General features: G+C 37.0%; 1 protein-coding gene across 3 annotated transcripts in view; it reads right to left on the bottom strand.

The window, feature by feature from the left end:
• The window catches only part of LOC149796847 (receptor-type tyrosine-protein phosphatase gamma-like), a 117,902-nt gene that overhangs the window by 5,972 nt on the left and 87,835 nt on the right, over positions 1–24,095 (bottom strand). The window contains exons 21-24 of one of the 3 annotated variants that reach the window (XM_089961482.1): positions 21,667–21,780; positions 17,754–17,885; positions 1,729–1,889; positions 589–724 (exon numbers count right to left, since the gene is read on the bottom strand). In XM_089961482.1, coding sequence (XP_089817608.1) covers positions 589–724; positions 1,729–1,889; positions 17,754–17,885; positions 21,667–21,780 — 543 coding nt within the window. Of the gene's footprint in view, positions 1–588; positions 725–1,700; positions 1,890–17,753; positions 17,886–21,666; positions 21,781–24,095 lie in introns of those variants that run through there. The other 2 variants (XM_089961483.1, XM_089961484.1) reach the window with 2 other exon arrangements.

Here is a 24,095-nt window from a genome sequence, read left to right as displayed (position 1 = left end):
GTGTATTACTTTACAAACATTTACGACAGGATAAATGGCGACCGATGAGAAAGAAGTAAAGAGTTCTGATACGTGAAGTACAGTATATACAGTATATTGTTACACCTTTGAATATTTACAATATCTGCTTTTTATTTCGTCTGTCCTCTTGCATAAACAAAGTAATGTTTACCAAGTGAATGTATTAGTCTATCTCCGACAGACTCTGACTCTTTGATAATGATGATGATCATCATCATTTCAGTAGTGATGATGGTGATGGTGTCCATGATGATGGTCATGGTAATGGCGGTGAGATGAGTATGGTGGTGATAATGATGATGATGATAATGACGATGGTGTGAAGAAGGCGAAGAAGAGTGAGAATAAGCAGAAACAGAAATAGTAGTAACAAGTAGCAAAACGAGCATGGCGTTGTCGTTTTTAGGACTGTGCTAATTTAACCCTCTCTATGATAAATTCTGATATAAAATGAACACAGATGTTGTTTAAACGTTTCCGTGTCTGTGTCTGATAGTGCATTTTTCAAATACGCAATGATTACGAAAATTGAACAGGTTTCTTAAGAGAAAATAGACAGATTCTTACGAATGTTGGTAGTAGTGTTCGACTCCTTGCCAACATGTCCATGCTTGTCCGCAATATATGAATTTCTCCGTCTCTTCGAATTCTGTCTTTTTCAGTCAGTAATGTATAGATGACACCGCATCTGTTCATCTCAAATCTGACACAAATAACCAGGTGTTTGTGTAATCAAAGGATGTAGTTTGGTTTTGATAGAGAAACAAAATGGACATATAATTTGAATTTAAAAATGAAATAACTGTAAAATCTAATGTGCATTGCTCAAAATGTCTTAGCAAACTACTAAACATTGTTTTATATGTTAAGATCCAAAACACACAGATGTTTAAAATTGTCATGAATATTTCTGCTTATATAAAGGTCAGTGAATGGAATTTTCATATATACATAATCGATATTTCATTGTTTTAAAAAAGGATATATTCCCAATTTTTTATAAAGCTTCACATACTATGCATTTCCCTGAAATGTAAGTACAGGTTTACAACACTCAATGTGTAGTATGTCAATATCGTTAGCAGCGTTATTCCCATATTTTGTATCCGTAATCTAAAACTTCAATGTCATCTCGATATTAAACGCATAACTCTTCTGTATGCATGGTATGTAAACGAAATTCTCCTCCCTTGTTTTTCAGGTGACTTCGTGCTTTCCCTAAATTTTCATCAAAAGTAAAATCACATGACACAAGAATGGCATACATTGCATTAAAGTTCTTCTGGAAAAGAATGCAAATGAGTCCGACAAGAATATTTAGTCAAGAAAACCTCGCCAAATAGTCCCAATGCAAGTTTGAAGAAGTTACTGAAAAAACTAGAAGAAACTAAGTGATTGAATGAATATTTGTATGTGGATCACAAAGTCACAACTTAACCAAAGGAACCTCAAAGCTCATCATCAGGTATATTCTTATATCGATCGGAAAGTATGTGCATAATATTGTTGACGAGTGTGCAGTTATAAAGAACTATCAATTTGTTTAGAACAGCAAAAACTAAAAAAACTCCGTAAAATATGCTCTTCCTTCACAATCAAAAAATGTTCATTTACTACAGTAAGAATAATGCGGGCAACTAAAGAAAATAAGCTACAGTCACTAATGAAGGCTCTTTTACTTTGATTATTGTTGATATGTTTACAAACCTTGAGCAGATCAGAATTCGATTCGATTCAGTGGGACTCGGATGCCATTGATTGACATTCTCCAGTAGTGCCAGGATACTGCTTGAGTCAGGAGGAACATCGTGTGCGTTTTGCCAAGATTTTAGCAAAAATACCGTCATATCTGATGACTCTGTCTGAAATTGTAAAATAATTCAATATCAAAACAAAATGTGCGGCAACATACCATTGTGAGAAAGTCCCTGATTCAGAAATACAAAGATAAGAATCTGAGCAGCAGGGAAGTTGTACAGACCAGGTGGCTCAGATAAAATTAAGCCTCCCACGCAATCTTTCTCCGTAGAAGCCTCAGATTTCAAAAATAAACCCTCCTGCGCAAATTAATCAGCGAAATTTCGACCCAGGATGCAATTTCAGGCATAAAAAAAACAACAAAATTTAGGGGGGGGGGTAGTAAAATTTATGTGCGATTGCAAGGTCCGGCTGCGAATGTTAATTTTATTTCACAATAAAACAATATAGTTGAAAATAGGATGAGTCGAAAAACTAGCACAGTTGGAGAACCTCATTCTGCCAGATTAGCGCGAGAGCAATTAGCGGCATTAAAGAAACTCATTCCGACAAAACAATTATTTAAGAGAAATATTCGTGGTTACGAAGATATGCAACATGGAATTTCAGAAACTTCGGCAAAATGGTTGAAGCCAGTGACCGGAACAATTGAACAGGTTGTATATGGCGACGAAAAAGATCCAGATACCAAGAAACGCGGAATCTTTCCTATGTTGAAAGGTATTGAGGAACAATCACGAACATTACCCGAGCGATTAGCAATAGCAGCAGCAGCGCAGCAACTTGCAATTGCTGATGGAGGAAAACCTGGAGGAAAACCTGGAGGAGGAAAACCTTTAATGATAAAAGGAAAGTTTAATATTGAGAATTTAAGAGAAAATTTCACCGATGAGGGATGGGATATGATATCGCGACCTCTCTCGGCACTGTATACTATAGAACAAATTGGTGATTTTGCGGAAAATTATTTTAGCGATCGAAATGAATATTTAACTTCAGTAGGAAAAAAAAGATATGAAACTCGCGATAGTTGGTATAACATGGTATATAAAGTTTATACGGGAAAAACACATGTGAGTGTGGTAACGGATCCGCGTTACAGAAGATTTTTAGAAGCGGCAAGAGATACACAAAGATATAATAAGCAATTGGCGGAAGAAAGAAAACAACTGGAAAAGGAAGAAAAAAAGCTAGAGAAAGAAAGAAAACAACAGGAAAAGAAAGAAAAAACTAAAAAACGAGGGAGAAAAGAAACACCACAGGAAGATATTCAACCACAGGATCCAATATTTCAACCAGAGGAATTAGGAGCTAGACCAAAGGAAGATATTCCACCACAGAAAAAAGAAAGAAAATCAAGAAAGAAAAAAGATCAGAGTGATGAACCGATAATTGTTCCCGAATTTATATCATCACCGACTAGTGGTTTGTTTACAATTAATCCTAAAATATCTGCTAGAAATTATTTGGATGAAAAAATGCTGCATTTAACCCGCAATTATGATTCAACAGTTCAGATGGCTGCGGATAATTCTCCGGAAAATAAAAGATTACTTTTGCGAAAAGATATTGATGTTGATAAAATTAAAGAAATTGATTGGCTAGCAATAATGTATTTTGGTAGTTTAGAACAGCCGATAACATACGAAGATGAAGATTTTGGAAAATTTTCATCAGATGTTATTAAATATAGAGTTGCGATTGCGAAAAAGGCAATTTCGTCGCTTGAAAGTAAAAGTTCACCACCTGAAAGTAAAAGTTCGTCACCCAAAGATAGGGGCTCACCGCCTAAAAGTAAAAGTTCGTCACCCAAAGATAAGGGTTCACCGTCTAAAAGTGATAGTCCTGAATCATTTTCTTTTGATCCTGACCATCCTCTTTTCTCTCCTACATTCTATCCAAGGGGTCCTTCTACAGATCGTCCCTCTTGGCGACCCGCACCTCCAGAACCAACGCCGTCAAACTACAGGGGTCCCACTGAAAAACCAATAAGATGGGGAATTGACCCCGGGGAGGGTAAAACACTTAGGGGCGGTACTCCTTCACCTCCACCAGAATATTCACCATGGTCGTCGTCTTCAGGGACATCACCAGGGTCAGCAGAGGAGGAGAAGAAGAAATCTTCATCGTCGTCAGATGAAAGTTTATTCTACGTAACGCCATTACAATCAACTCCAGAAACAAAAAAAACAGGAAGTGGATATTCAGTTTGTCCCGATAGTGTTGTCAACGATGTATCTCGCCTCGAAGTATTAATCGGAGGAAAGCGAGCCGGAAATAATTCCCGTGAGATAGTCAACGAAGCATCAGATATTTGTCAGCGATTATTTCGCGGTGGCGTAATTGATTCTCACATTTATAAAGAGTTTGTCGATGAACTCATCGATTAAATCAATACAATTGAAATAATATGATTGTTCACAAACATCAACGCAGACCTAATCAGGTCCGCATAGTAAACTCTCGATTGCCAGTGTACAAATATATTCACGGCAATGGATTCGGCGATATCATTGGAAGTCTTGTCACGCGAGTAATACCTAAAATCGGACCCGTGATCAAGCAATTTGGGTTGAAAGCGATAGGAAAGATCGGCGAGACTGCCGTTTCTGGTATCGGTAATTTGGCCAGTAAGGGTTTCAATGCTGTCAAAAATAAAATATTAAATTTAGTACGTAAAAAGCAACCCGTCAATTTACCTAGCACCAGAGAAATGCCACCCGAAGTTAGTAAGGTCATAAATGATGCGGCAAATAAAAAAATAAATGATCTAGCGCAGGAAGCTGCTATAACAAATCTAGCGCAGGAAGTTGCTAATACAAATCTAGCGCAGGAAGTTGCTAAGACAAATCTCGCAAATACAAGTTTCATTTCAGGTGATGGTCTTCGTTTTAGACGATATTATTAATAATAAATGTTCGCACAAGTGTCAAATGAAGTATTTGACATGGATGAACCCGTAGGTAGGGATACATCAGTGCGAGATTTTCAATATTTCTCGTACGATGTAGTTGAGCCCGATTCAAGAAATCGGAAGGAAATTCAAGTCCACGATACAACAAGATATTTTCTTCCATCTGAGGCGTATATCGAATTTGTTGGTAAAATTGTTAGAACCAATGATACCAACTTTGGAGCAAATTTTAAAGTTGGATTTGTCAATAATGGTATTATGGCATTATTCAAGAATGCCACTTACATGATCGATGGAAAAGAGATTGAATCAATCACGAATAATGTTGATATAGCAACGACGATCATAGGACTAGCAAGATACTCGGATGATTTTACCAGATCAGCCGGTCCTAGTATGATGTTTGCCAAGGATAATTCTAATGAAGCTGAACATAATCGGTATAACATCGCTATACCAATGGATGCAGCTGGTGCTAATCCAGCCACTCAGATGGCGTTAATAACTGGCGTCAATGACGATTACAATCTCGGATTTGCCACGCGAAAACTTATGTTGGTTGGTCCGAGTTTAAGATTTTCCTGCGCAATTCCGTTATCTCATATTTTTGGATTTTGCAGACATTTCAGAAAAGTTATTTACGGAGCAAAACATACGATATCTTTCGTTCGAGATGCCAATGATGACAGAGCCATCTGGCGAGATGCAAGTGCAGATCCCCTTGATATCGGCAAAGTTGTCCTTGAAAGAATTACCTTGTGGATGCCAGCGATAGTTCCATCGATGATCATAGAAGAAAAATTATTATCATTTATGAATCAAGGAGGAAAATCCATAATGTCTTGGCTGACAACGATGACCGACTCTATCGAAAATGTTAATATTAACGGAATATTTACTTGGCGAATTGCGTCACAGCAGGGCTCCTCCGCACCTAGACACATCTTTGTTGCTCTGCAAAACATGAATAGAAATGATCAACTGCATAGCCATATGATATTCGATCGATTAGAGGCGACAAACGTATCATTGAGAATAAATGGCCAACAGGAGCCATCCGAGGAAATAGCCATCGATTATGTCACCAATTCCACGGCACGCGCGTATCATCGATTATTAAGTTTCATGGGCCGCGATCAAAATATTGATACGGGATTGCAAATATCACAACTAGATTTTAATACTCTTTATCCCATCTATTACTTTTCCTTGGAACATCTCGATTTGGTAAAGCAGTCGGTTGTCGATATTCACTTCAAGGCCAGAATTAACACGCAGGGAAATAATGCAAGAGCAATCGCGGTTATTCTCAGTGATAGAACAATGATCTTGGAAGGCATCAGCGGTAGAATGAGAGTCATCGATGCACCCGTAGAGAACATGTAACAAATTCCAAATTTAGATTAAGTGATTATTAATATGCCATACGATCACGTCAGCGTAACTCTGACTCCCGGTCAGATAAAAAAGCTTCAATCGGCAACAACAGCGCGACGAGGTTTAAGTTTAACCTTGAAAAATAATCAACTTCACGGTGGACCTAACAAACTATCGTTAACTAAAAATCAACATGGACATTTCACCAGAGCCAGATCAGCAAATACTGGTATTCGCCTGAATCTCTCAATAGGAGCAATCAGAGATATGGTCAAAATAGGTGGTATTTTCCCTCTATTGGCCGCTATTCCAGGATTGATAGCTGGAGCTCTCCCCATGATTGGAAAGGCAGTAGGATTGGGTGCACTCGGTGGGATAGGTTCCGCATTAGGAAAAAAGGTCGTCGGAGGAAGATATCGCAAAAAAAAGGGAGGGATATTTCCCCTTCTTGCTCCTTTCCTTCTTGCAAAAGCAATGCAGCAACGACAAGGATCCGGCCTTTATCTAAGACGACCCCCGTACGGATCCGGGTTAAGTCGAGCCTACCAGCCTCAAATTTAGATTTAATCAGTGAAGCAAAAAAAAAGAAAATAAAATTTTTCAGAGGCGTATTTATGCGAGATCAACTACCAGATAAACCAAATCCTACCGAGACAGGAATAATAAATCTTGATAAAAATTCCGGCCCTGGCACTCACTGGGTTGCTTACGCGATTAATCCTCGCGAAGTTATTTACTTCGACTCATACGGATTAGCACCGCCAAACGAATTTATCAAATACGTGTCAAAACTAAAACTTCCGGTTTGGTATTCAACGCTTCCAACACAAACATTAGCAGATCCACCAATATGCGTCCCGGAGTCAATTAATGTCCTTGATGCAATTTCAAAATCATCCAACCCTTATCGGAAAATTTTATTTGAATATACCGTAGATAAATATCATGGTTGACATTTACGGTAGATCCCTCTTTAGGAAAGAAAAAAGGGAGGCAGTCGACATTGATACATCAAAATTCGCAACCAAGAGTGATATTAACAATCTTCTATCATTGTCAGAGGTGGATCCTGGCGAAGTTGCTGTTTTTCAAAATACAGAAGGGCGATTACAAACTAGCAATATCAAAATAGCTGATATAATCAAGCGAGAAGAATATAATGATCATATCAGTCAATTTACTCGTCAATCGGATATGGTATTAAAATCTATCGCTGATATCGCCGATATTATAACGAAGTTACCCCTGAAGGCCAATATCGCGGATGTGGAAAAATCCGACAAAGAGTTATCAGCAACGTTGCTTCTGAAGGCCGATAAAGCATTACACGACGATCTTCAGGACAGAATGACAAAAAGACTTAACAGGCTAAATAACGACCTTAAAAAACTTGACGATGCCTTAGCTAAATTTAGCAAAAAATTTGACGAGGACATAAAAACATCCAGCGATACTTCCTCCGCCGCAAACGAACTAGCAAAGAAAAAAGCCGATCAAGCATCGCATGACGATCTCAGCGAGAGAATAAGAAAAATCAACGAGGATATCACTGAAATTCTCGCCGATATTACCAAAATAAATACCGCGATGGGTCAGAAAATCGATAAAACATCAATCGACGATCTCAGCGAGAAAATAAAAAAAATCAACGAGGAAATTACTAATATTCTTGCCGAAATTAACAAAGTAAATATCTCGATGGGTCAGAAACCATCAATCGACGATCTCAGCAAAAAAATCAACGAGGAAATTATTAAACTCGGCGATGTTGTTGTTCCTGAATTTACCAAGGGGATTAACGTGATGCAAGGACAAATAGATGAGAAAATAAAATCCATCAACGATAAAATTAACACGGTACATGAATTGACGCGTCAAAAGTTAGATACATCAACGTACGACGTAGAAATTCGAGATTTAAACACGAAACTTCTTGCTGCAACAGCAAAGATTGACCAATCCGTCGATAAAACTGGTCACGCCACTGACGTAAAACAATTAGGTAGGGAAATTATCGAAACAACCACAAAAATTAACAATATCAACACAAAAATATCGTCAATGAAACTTGGAAAATTATCGCGAATTTCGATACCAGAGGAAGTAGAAACAAAAAATCTACCCTGCAATGTTCCATTTGTGTTTAGGACATACAATTATAATTGGAACCCTAAAAACGGTAGTACCGGATTTTATTTCTCCGTGCCAATTACCGGCGTATATCGAGTATATGTTATTTCCAAGATAAAATTTAAAGTATTATCTGGACATGAAATTCATGAATTCTACCCTGGATTTTTTATTACTTCGCTAAAAAAAGATATCGATATAATATCATGCGATCTAGAACCACCAGATAGAACCACCACAGGACCGGTGGATTATTTTGTAATTTTCGAATATTTATCGGAATTGGGATCAGTTGGTATTCCAGGATAAACAGTAATCATGCAATTGTTATCGTAAGATACTTATAAATGACCGCATCGGATTACCGATACAATCAGGCGCGATCATGGCAGGATTCGTTAAAAAAACTCCTCGACGATTATCAGATAAAAATAAAGAAATATCAGCGCAGATTAGTTACCATTGATGTTGCCGTGTACGCAGTTTCCGCGATAGTCGCTGGCGCGGGAATTATTCTATCCGCGGTAACAATGATAGCGCCAATTATAGCAACAATAATAATATCATCAACAACAACAATTGCCGGTGTTCTAAATATCATCGCAAAAAAGATATCCTCGTGCACAAGTGAAAAGTTATCATCGCACAAAAGTAAACTAACTAAGATCAATGACGCATACTCGAAATTATCATCGCTACTTTCTGAGAGTCTCAACGATGGTATTATATCCGATCTAGAATTTTCTACAATGATCAGTATTTACTCGGAGATTGAACAAATGAATATTAATAATGTCCGAGCTAGCCCAGATCGTGACAAACACGACGCCGCCGACAACGACGTTAATATCGCTAAGTTCAACGAAACCAGAATTTAGTATTAATTTTTCAACACCAATCAGTGTTAATGAAATTGCACTAACACAATTGCGCGTCTACAACAGCTGGCCTAATGTTAGATCAACGTCATTCGGTAATTTGATGCCAAATAATTCACTTGTTTTTGCAAATAAAAATAAACCCGATGGAACACCTGATTGGATCGTCGTTGGTATACCAACGGGCAGTTATGAAATTGATCAGCTGAATAATGAGTTTACCACTAGAATATCAAATATAACCGGCGATGCTACTCCGGGAATAAAGATATCTGCACACGATCCAACACTATCGTCAATGATAGAAGTGAAATCACCGTACGTGGTAGATATTTACCAATCATCGATTAGAAATATATTAGGTTGGCCCGAGGTCGCACCTCTGGTAGAACCAAAAAAATCGGATGTTATTATTCCAGGTTGGTATGATGAAACCCTTCCAGAACTACCGGAACCAAAAAAATCGGATTTTACCACCGACGAAGGATGGTACGGAGATAACAAACACAAACCCTTGATCCACAGCGCCATCAATCTCATGAATAACCACAAATTTAATCTAGTAATGTTCGCTTTCACTTTTATTAACGAAAGAATTCTCTCGTGGTTACCTCTTCCTAAAATTCCCCCGGATGTGAAAATCTTCGACGATACCCACATTAACAGGATAATAGCCCCCATAGACGGTATCTTGGTAAGAAGAACTCTAGACGAGTTTATTCAAGAACACGAATTACAATTAAATTTATTGCGAGGATCATTTCATGAATGCATCCTAAATAAATCTGGTTCATGTAGCGAAATTATAAAGCACGTGAAAATTTTAAATCAACTTGCGAATGATATTGAATATTATCATGATATGTTTATTCAGGCGATAATCGACGATTTATCAATTGCCGATTATGTTCTCCCTATTAGCAAATTCGAGTTGATCAAAAACTCAGGAGAAAAACAAAAATTCATGAGAGTATTTGAATTAACCGAGGAAACACTGCCAAATTTCAAATTTCCCAATTCTGATTTTGATGCGATGAGAAAATCCGTCACTGATACCATTGATGATTTATTTCCGAAATTACATGCCGCATGGACTAAAAAAGTACATTCAGAATTGATTCTTAAACACAATAACGATCCTGACAAAGGTGGACGACATATATCGCCGGATATCGTTAATATAACGGAAGTTATCGCGATTTATCTTCACGCGGATGTTGTCGAGGGTAGCTATAATGTTGATTCGTCAGTGTCGAATCAAGCGAATCAGGGATTTGTATTGTATTCGTTTTCACCTAGCGCATCTCCTGGTTATTTGATAATAAAAGAACCAATGAATCCGTTTTACCTGCGATGCCATAATCGGTTATTGACGAGAATAAATTTCAAACTAACGGATCAAAAAGGAAATTTACTTGATATACGAGGAGAAACTGTTAGTATCAATTTACTAGTAAGATCGTAAATCTGTCCACGGGAAAAAATGGGCGAAAAAAATAAATAAAAACCAGGGGAATTTTCAAAATTAATCTTTTTTTTTTGTTTTGTGGAGATATTCAGGAATCGGAGGATTTCCTAACTTTACTTTCATCGACAAGTCTTTTCAACTGTCTGACACGTGAACTTGTAATTTTTCGTGATTCATATGCGTCTGATAAAGTCAATCTAGCATTCTCCACCAACATCGATAATTTAACAAAATCCTCGACGCGATCATCACTGACTGTCGAAAGTGATTGATATATCGCAATCTGGATTTTCTTTATTAATTTATATTCTGACGGTAGCGTGTATTTGTATTCAAGTTTCCCTTGAACAATTGTTTCGAATTCTGATCGGATTTTATTTGTATCTAACTCCGATGAAAGATTTATTTTTTTCTTCAGATCATCAATCGCTCCAATGATGTCGTTTATAGTTTCCTCATTCATTATATTAATTTTGTAAATATTCAATTAATTTTCTTCGTCACTCTCCGAATCAAATATTATTGGTACATAGGAGAATTTGATCCAAGTGCCGAGATTATATGAAAATGTCGCATGTTGAATTCCATCTGCTACTCGCCACACCGATGCTGAACTAATTTTATAATATTTTGCAGCGGCACTCATCGACGTGAATATCATCTCCTCATTTGTTTCCTGATTTACCGATTTAACCGCCTTAGCTGGTCGATATACGCCACCCATATTATTAAATCTTGAATTTTCACTCGGAGTTACCGCGCGAAGATTGGATATTTTATTATTAAGTTTATTTCCGTCGATATGGTCAATGACCAAATTATTCTTGATGAGTCCGTGATAACACTCGAATATAAATCTGTGACATAAATAACCTGTTTTTTTGAAAGTAAAGGCAAGATATCCCGAATTATTAACATTACCAACATTTTTCTTTGTTCTGATATGTCTTACGGTACCATCGGTAGATGCCTCGTATCCCTCGATGGTTGGATGAGATCTATACTCTTGCGTGATTTTCATTGCAGGAATCATCAATTTCATTTCCATATACAATATTCTCTTTGTTTAAATCGTAATTTGCTTTGAATCGATTAATGTAATCTTCTTCGCATTTTATCACTGACGAGGATCTTTTTTCATAATATCTCCGTAACTCACGATAATTTTTCCCTCCACAGGACAAACATAATCGTGTCTTTCCTCGAGTGCCAACTTGGCAAACTAAACATCGTTGTGGTCCTTTACTACCTCGTCGAATTGCATATATATGAGCTCCGCAATATTCACCTCTGCAGGATTTGTCACATGATTTTGTTGATCCGACTGTTATCCATTTGCATTGCATTATATAATTTAAACATTTGTCTAAAATATAATAATGGATGCATTTGATCTTGATGAGGCAGAATATATCATTCCTGAGGTAGATCGTGCAAAGAAGGAATTCTTCGATGATGGAGCGATTCATGTTTGGTCAACTTGGAAAACTAATTCTGTTGATGCTACGATGAATTTGGAGCGAGCGAAAAAGATAATTGAGCATATAAAATCTGAACACAAGGAAGAGCGATTTATTTTCGGAATAAAATTTATCGCACAAATGCCTGATGATACTTGGATTATTCGTGATAAACGAGATCCTGTGCGCGGCGGTAAGAAAAATGTTGTTCTTGATAAAAATTCGAAGCCGGGATTGTTATTGGGGATTGATGGTCCTTATTATGCTAGAGCGTATCCTTCTAGCGCTGTTGTTTATGGAATTTATCGGCTGAATAATAATCCTGATGTGAAAAATCTACCTACGATGAAAGAATCACCGATGATAAACTGCGTGGCTGAGCGAGTTATCGAGCACATGAAAAACGCTCGTCGTGGATCTGGTTTGACTCAATTGAGATTGGATAAAATTAATTCATGGGCAAAGACAGTTGTTGATGGCGCATCGATTGATGATGTTGCTGCGTTAAGTAAGAAACTTAAATTTCCTATCACGGTAAAAACATTATCGGGAGAAATATTATATTCGTCGCCGTATAGTTCTCGAGGAACACCAATCGAAATTGTTGATCACAATTCACATGCGTGGTCGCAGTCGGTAATGATATTTCCACGAGATCGCGTTGTTAAGTTTTATCCCGTTGATGGTGGAAAAGACAATTCCGATGCAATGTTTAGGTTTATCAAAATATTAGCCGCGTCTGATCCAATATCGGTTTGGTTATTTTCTAGCGAAGAAAAATACGATCAATTTATTTTGCCACGCGGAGATATTTACCGAGATGAAATATTACACGAAGCAATGAGAAATATCGCGGAGAAATATTCATCAAATCCAGATCGATTACTAACAAATTGTTTTACCGTTCCGTCTGTTGCTGCTCACGCTGCCAGAGAGAGAAACTCGTGGAAACCTACAAGGAATGAATTTCTCAATGATATTCAACTTAGCTGTATCGAATACGGCCATGGAGGATTATGGAATACCAAATATTATTTCGAGGATATGATCTCCGTTGACATGAGCGCATGCTATCCTGGAAGTTTCCTTGGATACGGCGATTGTGCAGATTACTTTGCTAAATTCGGCCATCCTACCAGCAAGATGACGAGAGTTGCAATTAACGGACCATTACCTGATTTTGTTATGACAGGATTCGCTCATGTTACCTCATTCGAGTTTGCTGAAAATTTACATAAGATTTGTTATATTTGGTTTGGTCGGCATTTATCTCAGCGAAGATGGGTCCCTACGGTATTGTTGAGATTTATGTTAGATTCGTCGATGTTAATATCATTGACGGTAAGTGAAGCGATTATATCGTATAGGAAACAAACCGAAGTGTGGTTACCCACGGACTGTGAAAACGCGAAAGATATCGGAAGAAAAATAATTGGTAAATTTACTCAAGGAGGATCAGTTGATCATAAACACCGTCACGCTAGGTTATTTATCAATGATGCCGAGATGGATTTTATTATTGCCGATACAGTGTCGCGTGGAATATTTTGCAACAGAGAAAATATTATTATTGATGGAACAAAGTTAGGTACAGTGATTAGTTATCTCGATGGAGAGTCGGCGCAGTATACTCATCTAAGATCATCGATGCTCGCTTACGTCAGTATAAATTTGTTGTCGATGATAAATAAATTTTCTGATATCGCGGTAAGGGTTGCGACGGATTCATTTTATATAGATAAGAAATTCCAGTGTAGGTTGGCGAATTTAATCACCAGTGGTTCCTGGGGAACTTGGAGAATAAAAAACGAGGATATTCTAGATTATTGTGAAGACGCGGATGTGGAAGATTGCAATAAGTTTCATAAAGATAAATGCGATGAAATATCAACAGCAACATCTGTGTTTGATCCGATTTCACGAAACAAATTTGTTTACTTAAATGGTCCTGGTGGTAGCGGTAAAACAACACGAGCGATAAATTTATTTTCAAACTCTGATATGATCGTGTTGACTCCAACTCACAGATTAGCGCGAGAAATAAAACAACGCGGCGTTAGTTCTTGCACTTATCACAGTTATTTCAAATACAGCGGTGGATTGTGGGATTCAGCTCGAATGGGAAACAAATATATCAACAAGATTATAATATTTGATGAAATTTGCACAGTAAATTTAGTTATACTAAAATCATTTCTGGGTTGGTTGGAGGAGAAAAACACCGCAGTAATAATGTGCGGAGATCATGGGCAGCCTGATCCTATTGATGGCGAATCTCCTCATGAATGGCTTAGAAACTTTGTTGATTATTATGAAGAAATTGACGCTGATTATAGATCCAATGATATTTTACTGACTGAGTTTAAGAAAATAATTCGATTAGAACCGAATAAGTTTCAATGCGATGTGATGAGAAGAATAATCGACGAGACTTCGATGGATATTTTTCTAAATTTGTGGCGTCCTGATCATCTGATTATTGCTAGCAGAAAAATTATTTGCGATGCTATTCAGGAAATACTATTCAAACTTCATTGTGAGAAATTTCCAACATTACAGGTACCATTGTGTTACAGGCCAACTGATACTAGGAAACAAAATATTAATGTTACTTTACCCTGCGGAGAGGAAAAGATCTTGGTACTGAATGATATTATTTTCGTTGATATTAATCTTGTCAATGATGCGATAAACGCAGAAAGATCGCCATGGAAACTCGGATACGCAGCAACGATACACTCGTCACAGTAGATGGCCAAGTCTGGCTTGTCGATGATAGAATTTCCTGGTCAAATTTAGTTTATCTAGCAGTTTCTCGAGTAAGAAAATTATCTCAGTTAGGTAGAATTAAATTTCACATTAACGACGATGGCGGTAATTGAGTATCCTTCGGTATTATTTGTAGTTCCTCCTTGGTAAATCCTCGTTGTGGTGCTAGCGAATCTAGAAAATAAATTGCTGGTCTTCCTGATGATCTTGTTACGGCTGATATTTTATGTGTCGTAACACTCCAAGTTGGATCGGTTGCTCTTTTTCTGCCACCCTCGGCTTCTCCTTCCTTATATAAATACCTCACAATAACGCTACCCAGCACAGGCGGAATTGTAGAATCTCGCTTTAGTGGTATTTTTGTCTTTGTAATTGCAATTGCGGGCTTCATTGATATTGTTCGTGTTACTTCGTTATTTAATGCGTTAATCACGTGAGGTAATCTTGTTACCCAATCGTGAGATCGCTTATCCTGAATAAATTCTCTCGCGTATTGATATCCAAATAATCTTTCCGCTAGTGTTTTATTAAATCTTTCAACGATAGCCTGACTACGATGAACACCAACTACGCCGCGTCGAATTTTAACATTATTCTTTTTCATTAACGCAGTAACCGCGCCAAGAAATTCTCGTCCTGGATCAATTTGAAGAAGACTCGGCCATGTTAGTGGAGATCGAGAATAAATTTTCTCAAACGCCTTTGAAATTTCCGTTGCTGTTTTATTTGATAATGGTTCTGCTTCTTTATACCTACTAGCAATATCAACAATAGTTAGCACGTATTTGTATGTGACTCCGTCAACGGTATCGTGAGGAAGAAACATTAAGTCGGCCTGATGGACTTCGTTAGGTACACTGACGGAGAAACTCGCATATGGTATTTTTTTAGGCGGAGGAAGATAAATTTGCCAAACTGCTTGTTTTAATAACCATGATGCAGCGGTGGATTGTTTTACTTTTGCCGCCTTGGCAAGTTTGGCTATTGCTGATTTTCCTCGCCAGAATCCTCGCGGGGAATAATATATTTGCTCCATTATTATCTACCAGCACCTAGGACTAATTTACCTTTCATTGCTCCTTTTATCAACCAAGTTGCTAATTTCTCTTTGAATTTTTTATTAGGTACTGCGTCTATTGCGTGAATTAATTTAATATCAGCAAGATGTCTTTGTTCTAAATCCCCGCTGCGATATGCAAGATCGTGATGGTAGCATGCGTTATCAATGGCATTTACTGGCTCTTCTCCAGGGTTTGGTTGATTATTATTGTTGAGTCTTATATCTAGCCTTGTACCAGGTCCGCAGTAGTTATATCCGGGCAAATGTTTCTCTCCGGGATATTTTGCCCAGGGTAATCCTGGTAGATTTTTCATGGAGGCGGCGATGTCTCCTCCGGTTCTTCTATCTTTTTTTTTACAAATCTAAATTTGCTCGTCCCGCAAACTTCACATTCTCCTCTGATCGCATTCCTGTTGTTGCGCGTAACGACTTCGATTGGATTTATCGTAGCAGTTCGAGTGCGACACTTAACACAATATGAATCCATAATATTCTAATAACATGAATGTAATTGATTTTTCAGCCACAAAGAAACGCGAGAAAATGAAACACGCCGCGTCATTACCAAATTCGATAAGAATGATAATCATTGGACCGTCGGGATCTGGAAAGACGCAGCTGTTGCTAAATTTGATAATGAGATGGTTAAAATGGGATAAATTGTATTTGGTTGCGCCATCCGTTGATGATCAGCGATGTTATCAAGTACTTAAGGAATTTAGTGATAATACTGAAGATGGTACGATAGAATTTATAACGGATATCAATGAAGCTCCATCGGTGGAAAATTTAGACGGTGACGTTAATAATCTTGTCGTATTCGATGATGTGATGCTGGATAAACAAACTAACCCAGCTAGGATATTCTCGCGTGGCCGACATAAGAACACCGATGTGATTTACGTGACGCAGCGATATACGCAAATTCCAAAGGTGATTAGAGACAATTGTAATATTTTATCAGTTTTCAATGGCGTTGATACTCACACGCTAAGAAACATTCATCAGACTTGGTGCAACGGCGATATGGATATAAATAAGTTTAAAAATTTCTTCAGTCACGCTCAGGCAACGCCGCACGGATTTGTCACGATTAATCTTCATGATCCGCGTAGTAGGTATCGAGTCGGTCTTGATCAGATTTACACATAAATTCGCAACCCAATCTTGCAATCGCAAATAAATTTTACTACCCCCCCCCCTAAATTTTGTTGTTTTTTTTTTATGCCTGAAATTGCATCATGGGTCGAAATTTCGCTGATTAATTTGCGCAGGAGGGCTTATTTTTGAAATCTGAGGCTTGTACGGAGAAAGATTGCGTGGGAGGCTTAATTTTATCTGAGCCACCTGGTCTGTACAACTTCCCTGCTGCTGAATCTGAACTTTCTCTCAGGATCAAGAATTTCGCTGCTTCTCTACTAGCCTTAAAATCTGGTTGGAACGCGAGGCTGAAAGAACTTCGTGCGATGCCTCCCGACGTTTCAGAGAAAATGCTATAACATCTAATAAATGTCATTATTTTGAATTTTTTAGGTAAAACTAATGCATAAGGCGAATATTTCACAAGAGAACACAAAATGTTCAGTCTATAATTTGTTGTACAATTATGGCACAAAGTCATGTGGATATTATCTCTCATAAATCATAATGATAAATATATACATTACATTAACACACAATAAATAGAACCTCCATTTAGAGTAATCTGTGTTAGTCATGCTATAGTCTGCTACCTGCACCAGACGAGTATTTTATCTAAAGGTACAACTCTTTGAGGTGATACGGTGGTATGGTAAAGTTGTTTATACGTTTGCTGCAAAATAAATTTATCACAATAATTCAAATATAAGACACTGCAGATTTGAACATTTATTTTATTTACTCCACTTTCACTAATACTTTTAAACTATTTAAATACCATCTTGTCGTTGGTGATGGTAAACTGTTTCCTTTCCAAAGCATCCAATTCCTCTTTTCCTTTGCATGTGACAGTAATACTAGAAACAGTTTTGGATCCATTAACTTCAAGGAAAAACCAGGCATCCTTGGGCTATGGATTGAAAAATAAGCAACAGAATAAATACAGGATTATAATATATCATCCTATTTAGAAGAGGTAGATGTTACTGCTTGGTATTGAAAGCAATACATTGGGTAGGCTAAGAAGCTCCAGTCTGATTTAACTATGCAAAAAGTAATAACCATGTCAAAATGTTGAATATCATTTATTGTTCATTCTACCAAGCCTATGCATGTTCAAATATTAATTGTCAAAGAAGCGTCACGGATTTTTTATTATCATAATTTTTGCCTTTTACTGAGAAGTCTTTTTATATAAAGAAAGTGTACTTACTCAAAGAGCAGGGTGATTTGTTAATCTAACTCTTTATTTAGATAATGTGACATCCGATTTAGTCTCGGAGCCTGTGAATGTCGCATCTGTGACTTCTTTACAGACTGAGGGTACTCATTTATTACTTGGCACTGACGTAGCTAGAGACAAGGTTGTGTTTAATCTACTTAGTAACTGATAAACCTTGCATGCAGCAAAATTTTTGAGAAGGAAATCCTTGGTTTAAATCCTGCTTGTGCAGGTGCCAGAACGATTGCAGAATATGTCACTGTTATTGGTATATATTTTCATGAAGCCACTTTAATAACAGGTATTAATCAATCGAACTGTATTGATAACAGTGGTTCTCTTTTCTACCCATTTTCTCTTTTCAAATCAGATTGACAAACGACCATCAATCATCAAACAACACCAAGATTCTGAGATCATCCTGCATAAGAGGGTTGCTAGCAAAACTGAAGCAAGACAAGTCTCAGTTTGTTATTTTGTTAAAAATGGGATCCTCGTGAGCAAATGGAGGCCACCTATCGCACCCGTTGTTAACGAGCGGGCAGTGACCAATCAATTTGTAGTTGTGAAAAATTGGCCCAATATTAGAGGTAATGTTTGTAAACACTGTAGATTTTGCCACTCTTGTCAAATGTTAGGAAAATACATCTAGAAGATACCGAAGGCTTATCTGCAGCCTATTTCGCTTTTGACGAAGCATTTAGCAGAATAATGATAGGCTGTGTCGGTCTCTTCGCTGTTACTTAGGCAGGCAACCAATATTTGTTCACCATAATGTGTGCTTCGACAAGATGTCTACAGGCTTTTTCCTTTTAAAAATATTAAAATGAAGACCATTGTAAAAATTTTGATAAGGATTTTTTAAAAGACATTTCGACCTTTCTAAATCTGCCTTTTATGATCAAAGTTCAAATTTTATGTCTGCAATTTTCAAGAAAGTTATGCATGAATTAAGCGTCCAACAGTTAAAATTATCTGCCTTTCAGCCTGAAAGTCAATGTGTTCTATAAAGATTTCATTAAATTTTGAAGACTATAATTCAGTCATATTGCTGTTATAAAGGATGTGATTTAGCTGATGATTGGTGATACTCATTTGATATTAATTGCCGTTAGGCAATCATTTTAAGAATCATTATCTTTTCCTCCTTTTAAGCTGGTTTTTAGATACACATGCCATAGACAATTGTTGTTACTTTAATAGAAACGTGTCTAAATTTAAATCTACTCAGTCATAAATGAAAATATGGTTTGAGAGAAATGCAATGGAAAGGAGTGTTTAGCCTAGTGATAGAGTTCTGGCTGTCGTTGATAAATTTATTACTCAAGAGTGCTCCAGTACTTTTCTCTCTAAATATCCGTCAATTATGTAGAATATCAATTGATGAAAATGATATGGAGGTTGGTGGGGTATTGATTGAAGAAGGCATATATATTGTGAATTATCCTGTACCTCATTTGTCTAAACATTAACCAAGTAATAGAGAAATTATTCTACGTCAAGAAAGAATGTGTGGCTTTGATAGAGGCTCTCCAACACTTAGAAGTGTATGTTAGTGCAACGCCTTTTCCGATTATAGTATTCAGTGATCCCAGGACTTGCTTTCATTAACAAAATGAAACCTAAATGTCAGAGACTGTTGTGGAATAGTTTCACGTTTGGTACATCATAGGAAATGACAATATGATTTTGCAGATGCACTTCCAAGTGTATGGAAGTATTATATTTGTTCGTGCGTAATTTGTGTAAGATATCTATGTAATTGTTATTATTATAGTATTAGATGTATATTTGATCCAAACTTGTATGGGTACTTGAACTTTGTTCGTAATTAAGTGTAGAAGCTTGGACCTACCGGACTAATGTAATTTGTGATAAATATATTCATTTGGATTTGAGTTCAGAACCTTGTTTTGTTTGGGTTATACATATGTTGTGTAGTGAGATTTGAGTTCTGGGTCTAGATTTTATTAGAAATTTAGAATGTTCTTCAAAGAACATCTGAAACTCGTCTTAACTTTTAAGATAACGTTCTGATAAACATATTCGTCACTTAATTTATATAATGTTGTGATCATATATGTGAGGAATGGTTAGTTAAAAATTGCTTACTTGGAATTCCAAAGTGCTCATTGACATGTTATTCAAAATTATTTAAAATACGTTAACCAATCATAATACTTTAAGAAATATACTACTAAATTCAACCAATTCCCGAAATTGTGTACATTTGTTGTTTATGGGTTTTTGGAACAGAATATACTCGGGTTTCGTTTATGTGTACAAAGTTATCTGAGGTTGGTTTAACTATATCATGCATTATTTTTATGTAGTGAGTTCGGTTCACTCCATGATGCACGAGTTAAGTGCTCAGGAAAACCGATTTACCTTGAGCGCATATGCCGTGCATTGCAACATAGAAAGTGTACTTATAGGCTCAGAGTAGATTCAAATTTCACATTCCGGAATGTCTTGTCAGTAAGCGGTCCACTTTACGGTGCAATATCGCCAGCTGTATCGGTACGTGAATTATATTCCCCATATCTGTATTATAGGATAGAATTGTTTTATTCTGATATTTATTGTGCATTTTTGATAGTTCCGAACTGTGTAATGCAATGTTAGATTTTATTATAGTCTATTTGCAAGTTCACCAGAATATAACTGAACAGAAGGATTGTATTCACATCAAGATTGCATGAATTAAGGCACGACATAATCGTACTTGAAGTTATGTAAGATTCTCGTCGGATACAGGTCCACGTGTGAACCTGATTATCAGGATAAGCGGATACAGCAGCCCCGATGCCATGACTTTAATATAAATGATCAACTCCACTTATGCGCATGCGTCGTGTATGTTACTGAATTAACGTTTCACTAATAGTACACATATTTAGATGTTATATTTTCAGCTGAAAAGGGGTGAAGGGCTGAGACTGAAAAGACGTGAAGGGCTGAAGGAGTGACAGAGTGATAGAGTGATAAGGACAGAACAATACTGTATCATTGTGTCTGCACTTTAATGTTGGTGTTGTTTTAGATGTGGTGCTAATTTGGGTTGGGAAATATTCGGTATGTTGCTGTCCGTGTAAACTGGTCTTTCGATATTATTAAGAATTCTTTCAAAGACATTCTGGATTATATGACAGTGATACATCAACAGTGTTTGCACATCAGTGCATCCAAGACTATTGACACATAAGAACATTCAATAATTGAACTCATTCGGATAATTATTTACTGTTAGAATTGAATTCACAATACCGTAAGTTCCTCTAAAATTTTCACTTTGTACTCTAGGGAAATAAATTATTTGTTGAATTTTACATAATTCCTTGGGTTTTTTTTCTTTCTGTTTCCTAGTTTAAGAACATATAGTGAAAACACTTTACGGATATCGATTAAAGAAATAATATTAAACAAGATTTGTTACCGATGACTAACACATGACTTTATAAATACTTACAGTTTCATCGTCTACTTTGATAACTGTTTTTACATTGTATTGTCGATTGGTCATCAATGATTGTTCATCCCCAGTCCATTTTGCAACAACATAAGCATCTTTGCCTGATAGATTCTGCAAAATTAATTTATTTTATGGAAGATTTAGAAAAAAATCATTTTTACAGATTAAACATGAATTAGTTTATTACCAAAATATACTTCGGTAAAGAATTATGTTTGACACTACAATTTCAAATCTCGATCCCCCAGTAGTTACTAATCCATCAATCCATCCATCTATCCACCTATCTCTCCATCGCCATTCATCCAACCATCAATCCATCCACAGATACATTGTTTCTTTCCCTATAAGAAACGCTTTAGATTTTAAACCCTTGGATTATTAGCACGACTTAATATGTGAAATTGACAATATGAATGATCTAACCTCTTCCTCAATATATGAAAACTCAAAGTGTGAATGAGGTTAAATCGTGCTTAAAGTTCGAAACGGGACAGTGCGAACGACCTAATATCATGCTACTATATGAAAGCTCACAGTGTATTGCTCTCTTTGTGTGTGTGTATGTGTGTGTGTGTGTGTGTGTGTGTGTGTGTGTGTTAGATTTGTATGGTAACCATAACATTTTTTCAGTCAAATCGCTACGATGTTTGCATTGTGGCAGTTGATAGTGATGTCTACCACTTGGACATCATCCTGCAAACATGCAGCATTATATTCGAATCAGGCACAGTATTATGACACCAGGCTGACCTTACCTCTTAATGCTGAGTGCCTAATGAGGCAGCATTTATTACCATTATAATAAGTATTTGGTACGACTTTGCTGGATATCAAACCCGCGAGCTTTCGCATCCGAGTCGGATGCTCTAACCACTAAACCGTCGGTTGATCCCAGTTGCAATTGGTCTACAATCGTGCTCAATATATTTAACAACTCACTGTATGAATGACCTAAAATCATGATCATTCTTCATATATAAAAACTGACAGTATAAGTGACCTAAAATTATGCTTAATATCTGTAATCTCAATCTGAACGACCTGACGTGATGCTTGATTTACGAAAACGCATACAGTGAATCACCTAAAACCATGCTTAATAGAAGAGAACTTGTACTGTGAACGACCTCAAAGAACACTTAATTAAACGTCACTTGCGAATGTTGTAAATACATACATGTCAGACGAAAACTCATCATGAATAACCTAAAATATGCTTAACTATTAAACTCATAAACAGGGAATGGCCAAGCATCATTCTTGACCGTGAAGTCTCAAAGTGCAATTCGTCTGTAAACATTATTGTGAAAACGTTCTTTGTAGATAAGATAAATTCATCCTAGACAAAGAAAAAGTTAATATGATAATGACCTAAAATGATGCTTCATATATGAAAAGTCACAGTATGATCGATCCAAACGAATGCTAAATAGAGTAATTCTCACAGTGTGAATGACCCTAAGTTGTGTTTAACATAAGATACCCCTCAGCGCAAATTACTTTAACTCGTGCTTACTATAAGAAAGCATTTTTCCTAGTAAAATCTGTTTATTTGAGAATACTTACACAATACCTTAGAAGATTTAATACTACCATGCAAATACAATCATTTCAGATATTACTTTTATCTAAAGGGAGCTACAATGTCTGCTGATTTTAGTTGCTGTCGGGGTAGAGTGATCTCCCCTTAGGTTTAAGTATTGCCAGCAAAGTCTAAGAATCCTACAGTTTCGGTTGGAGAGGAGGTCACGCTCTGTATGGATGTAACTGCGGTGAAGGTGGGGGTGTATTTGTGTTAAGATTGGGTACGTATTCACGAAGAAGCATAATTTACTAAAGGAAAATTGGTTTCTTCTGTTACCCAATCATAATACTTAAGAGAATAGGTAAGAGGTGGAGAGCAGTGCATCACCTTAACACAGAGATACCACCTCTGATTCGCGAAGGCATGTGAGACAGTTTCTAGATTACCCTATTGGAGGGGATTCGATCTGCCAGTGCGAGGCCTCAAATAGCAAAATATCGCCCCCATTTGTAAATCCAGCAGAAGTGAAGCCTGGTCTTAAGAAGCTGTCGATCGACTGCAAGCGCGACCTGTTAAGCTGTCATCCGAAATGGGCTCGATTCGATCTGGTAGAATAGAGGCCGTATGACAGATCACGGAGATAAAAGCTAGAGAATGTGGACTCCGATCTCCATCCCACATCCTGAACGATTCTGATTAGCCAACAGTTCGAAACAAATGGTAGGGTTTAGGTAACTATTTTAACCTCGTGAGCCGAAATACATACAAATTTCATATCACCTGTGGTTATTTCCCTATGTGCAGAGCGAATATCCCAATTCATCCAGGATGAGATAGTCTGTGTTGATATATCTTCTTCTACTGTCTTGAGAGGTAGACCGAGGCTTGACCTACCTAG

Source organism: Sinohyriopsis cumingii, chromosome 6 (assembly GCF_028554795.1).
Source record: "Sinohyriopsis cumingii isolate HCF-2022 chromosome 6, ASM2855479v2, whole genome shotgun sequence".
NCBI lineage: Eukaryota > Metazoa > Mollusca > Bivalvia > Unionida > Unionidae > Sinohyriopsis > Sinohyriopsis cumingii.
Note: the sequence above shows the minus strand (reverse complement) of the source record. Positions and strands in the feature narration are given on the sequence as shown.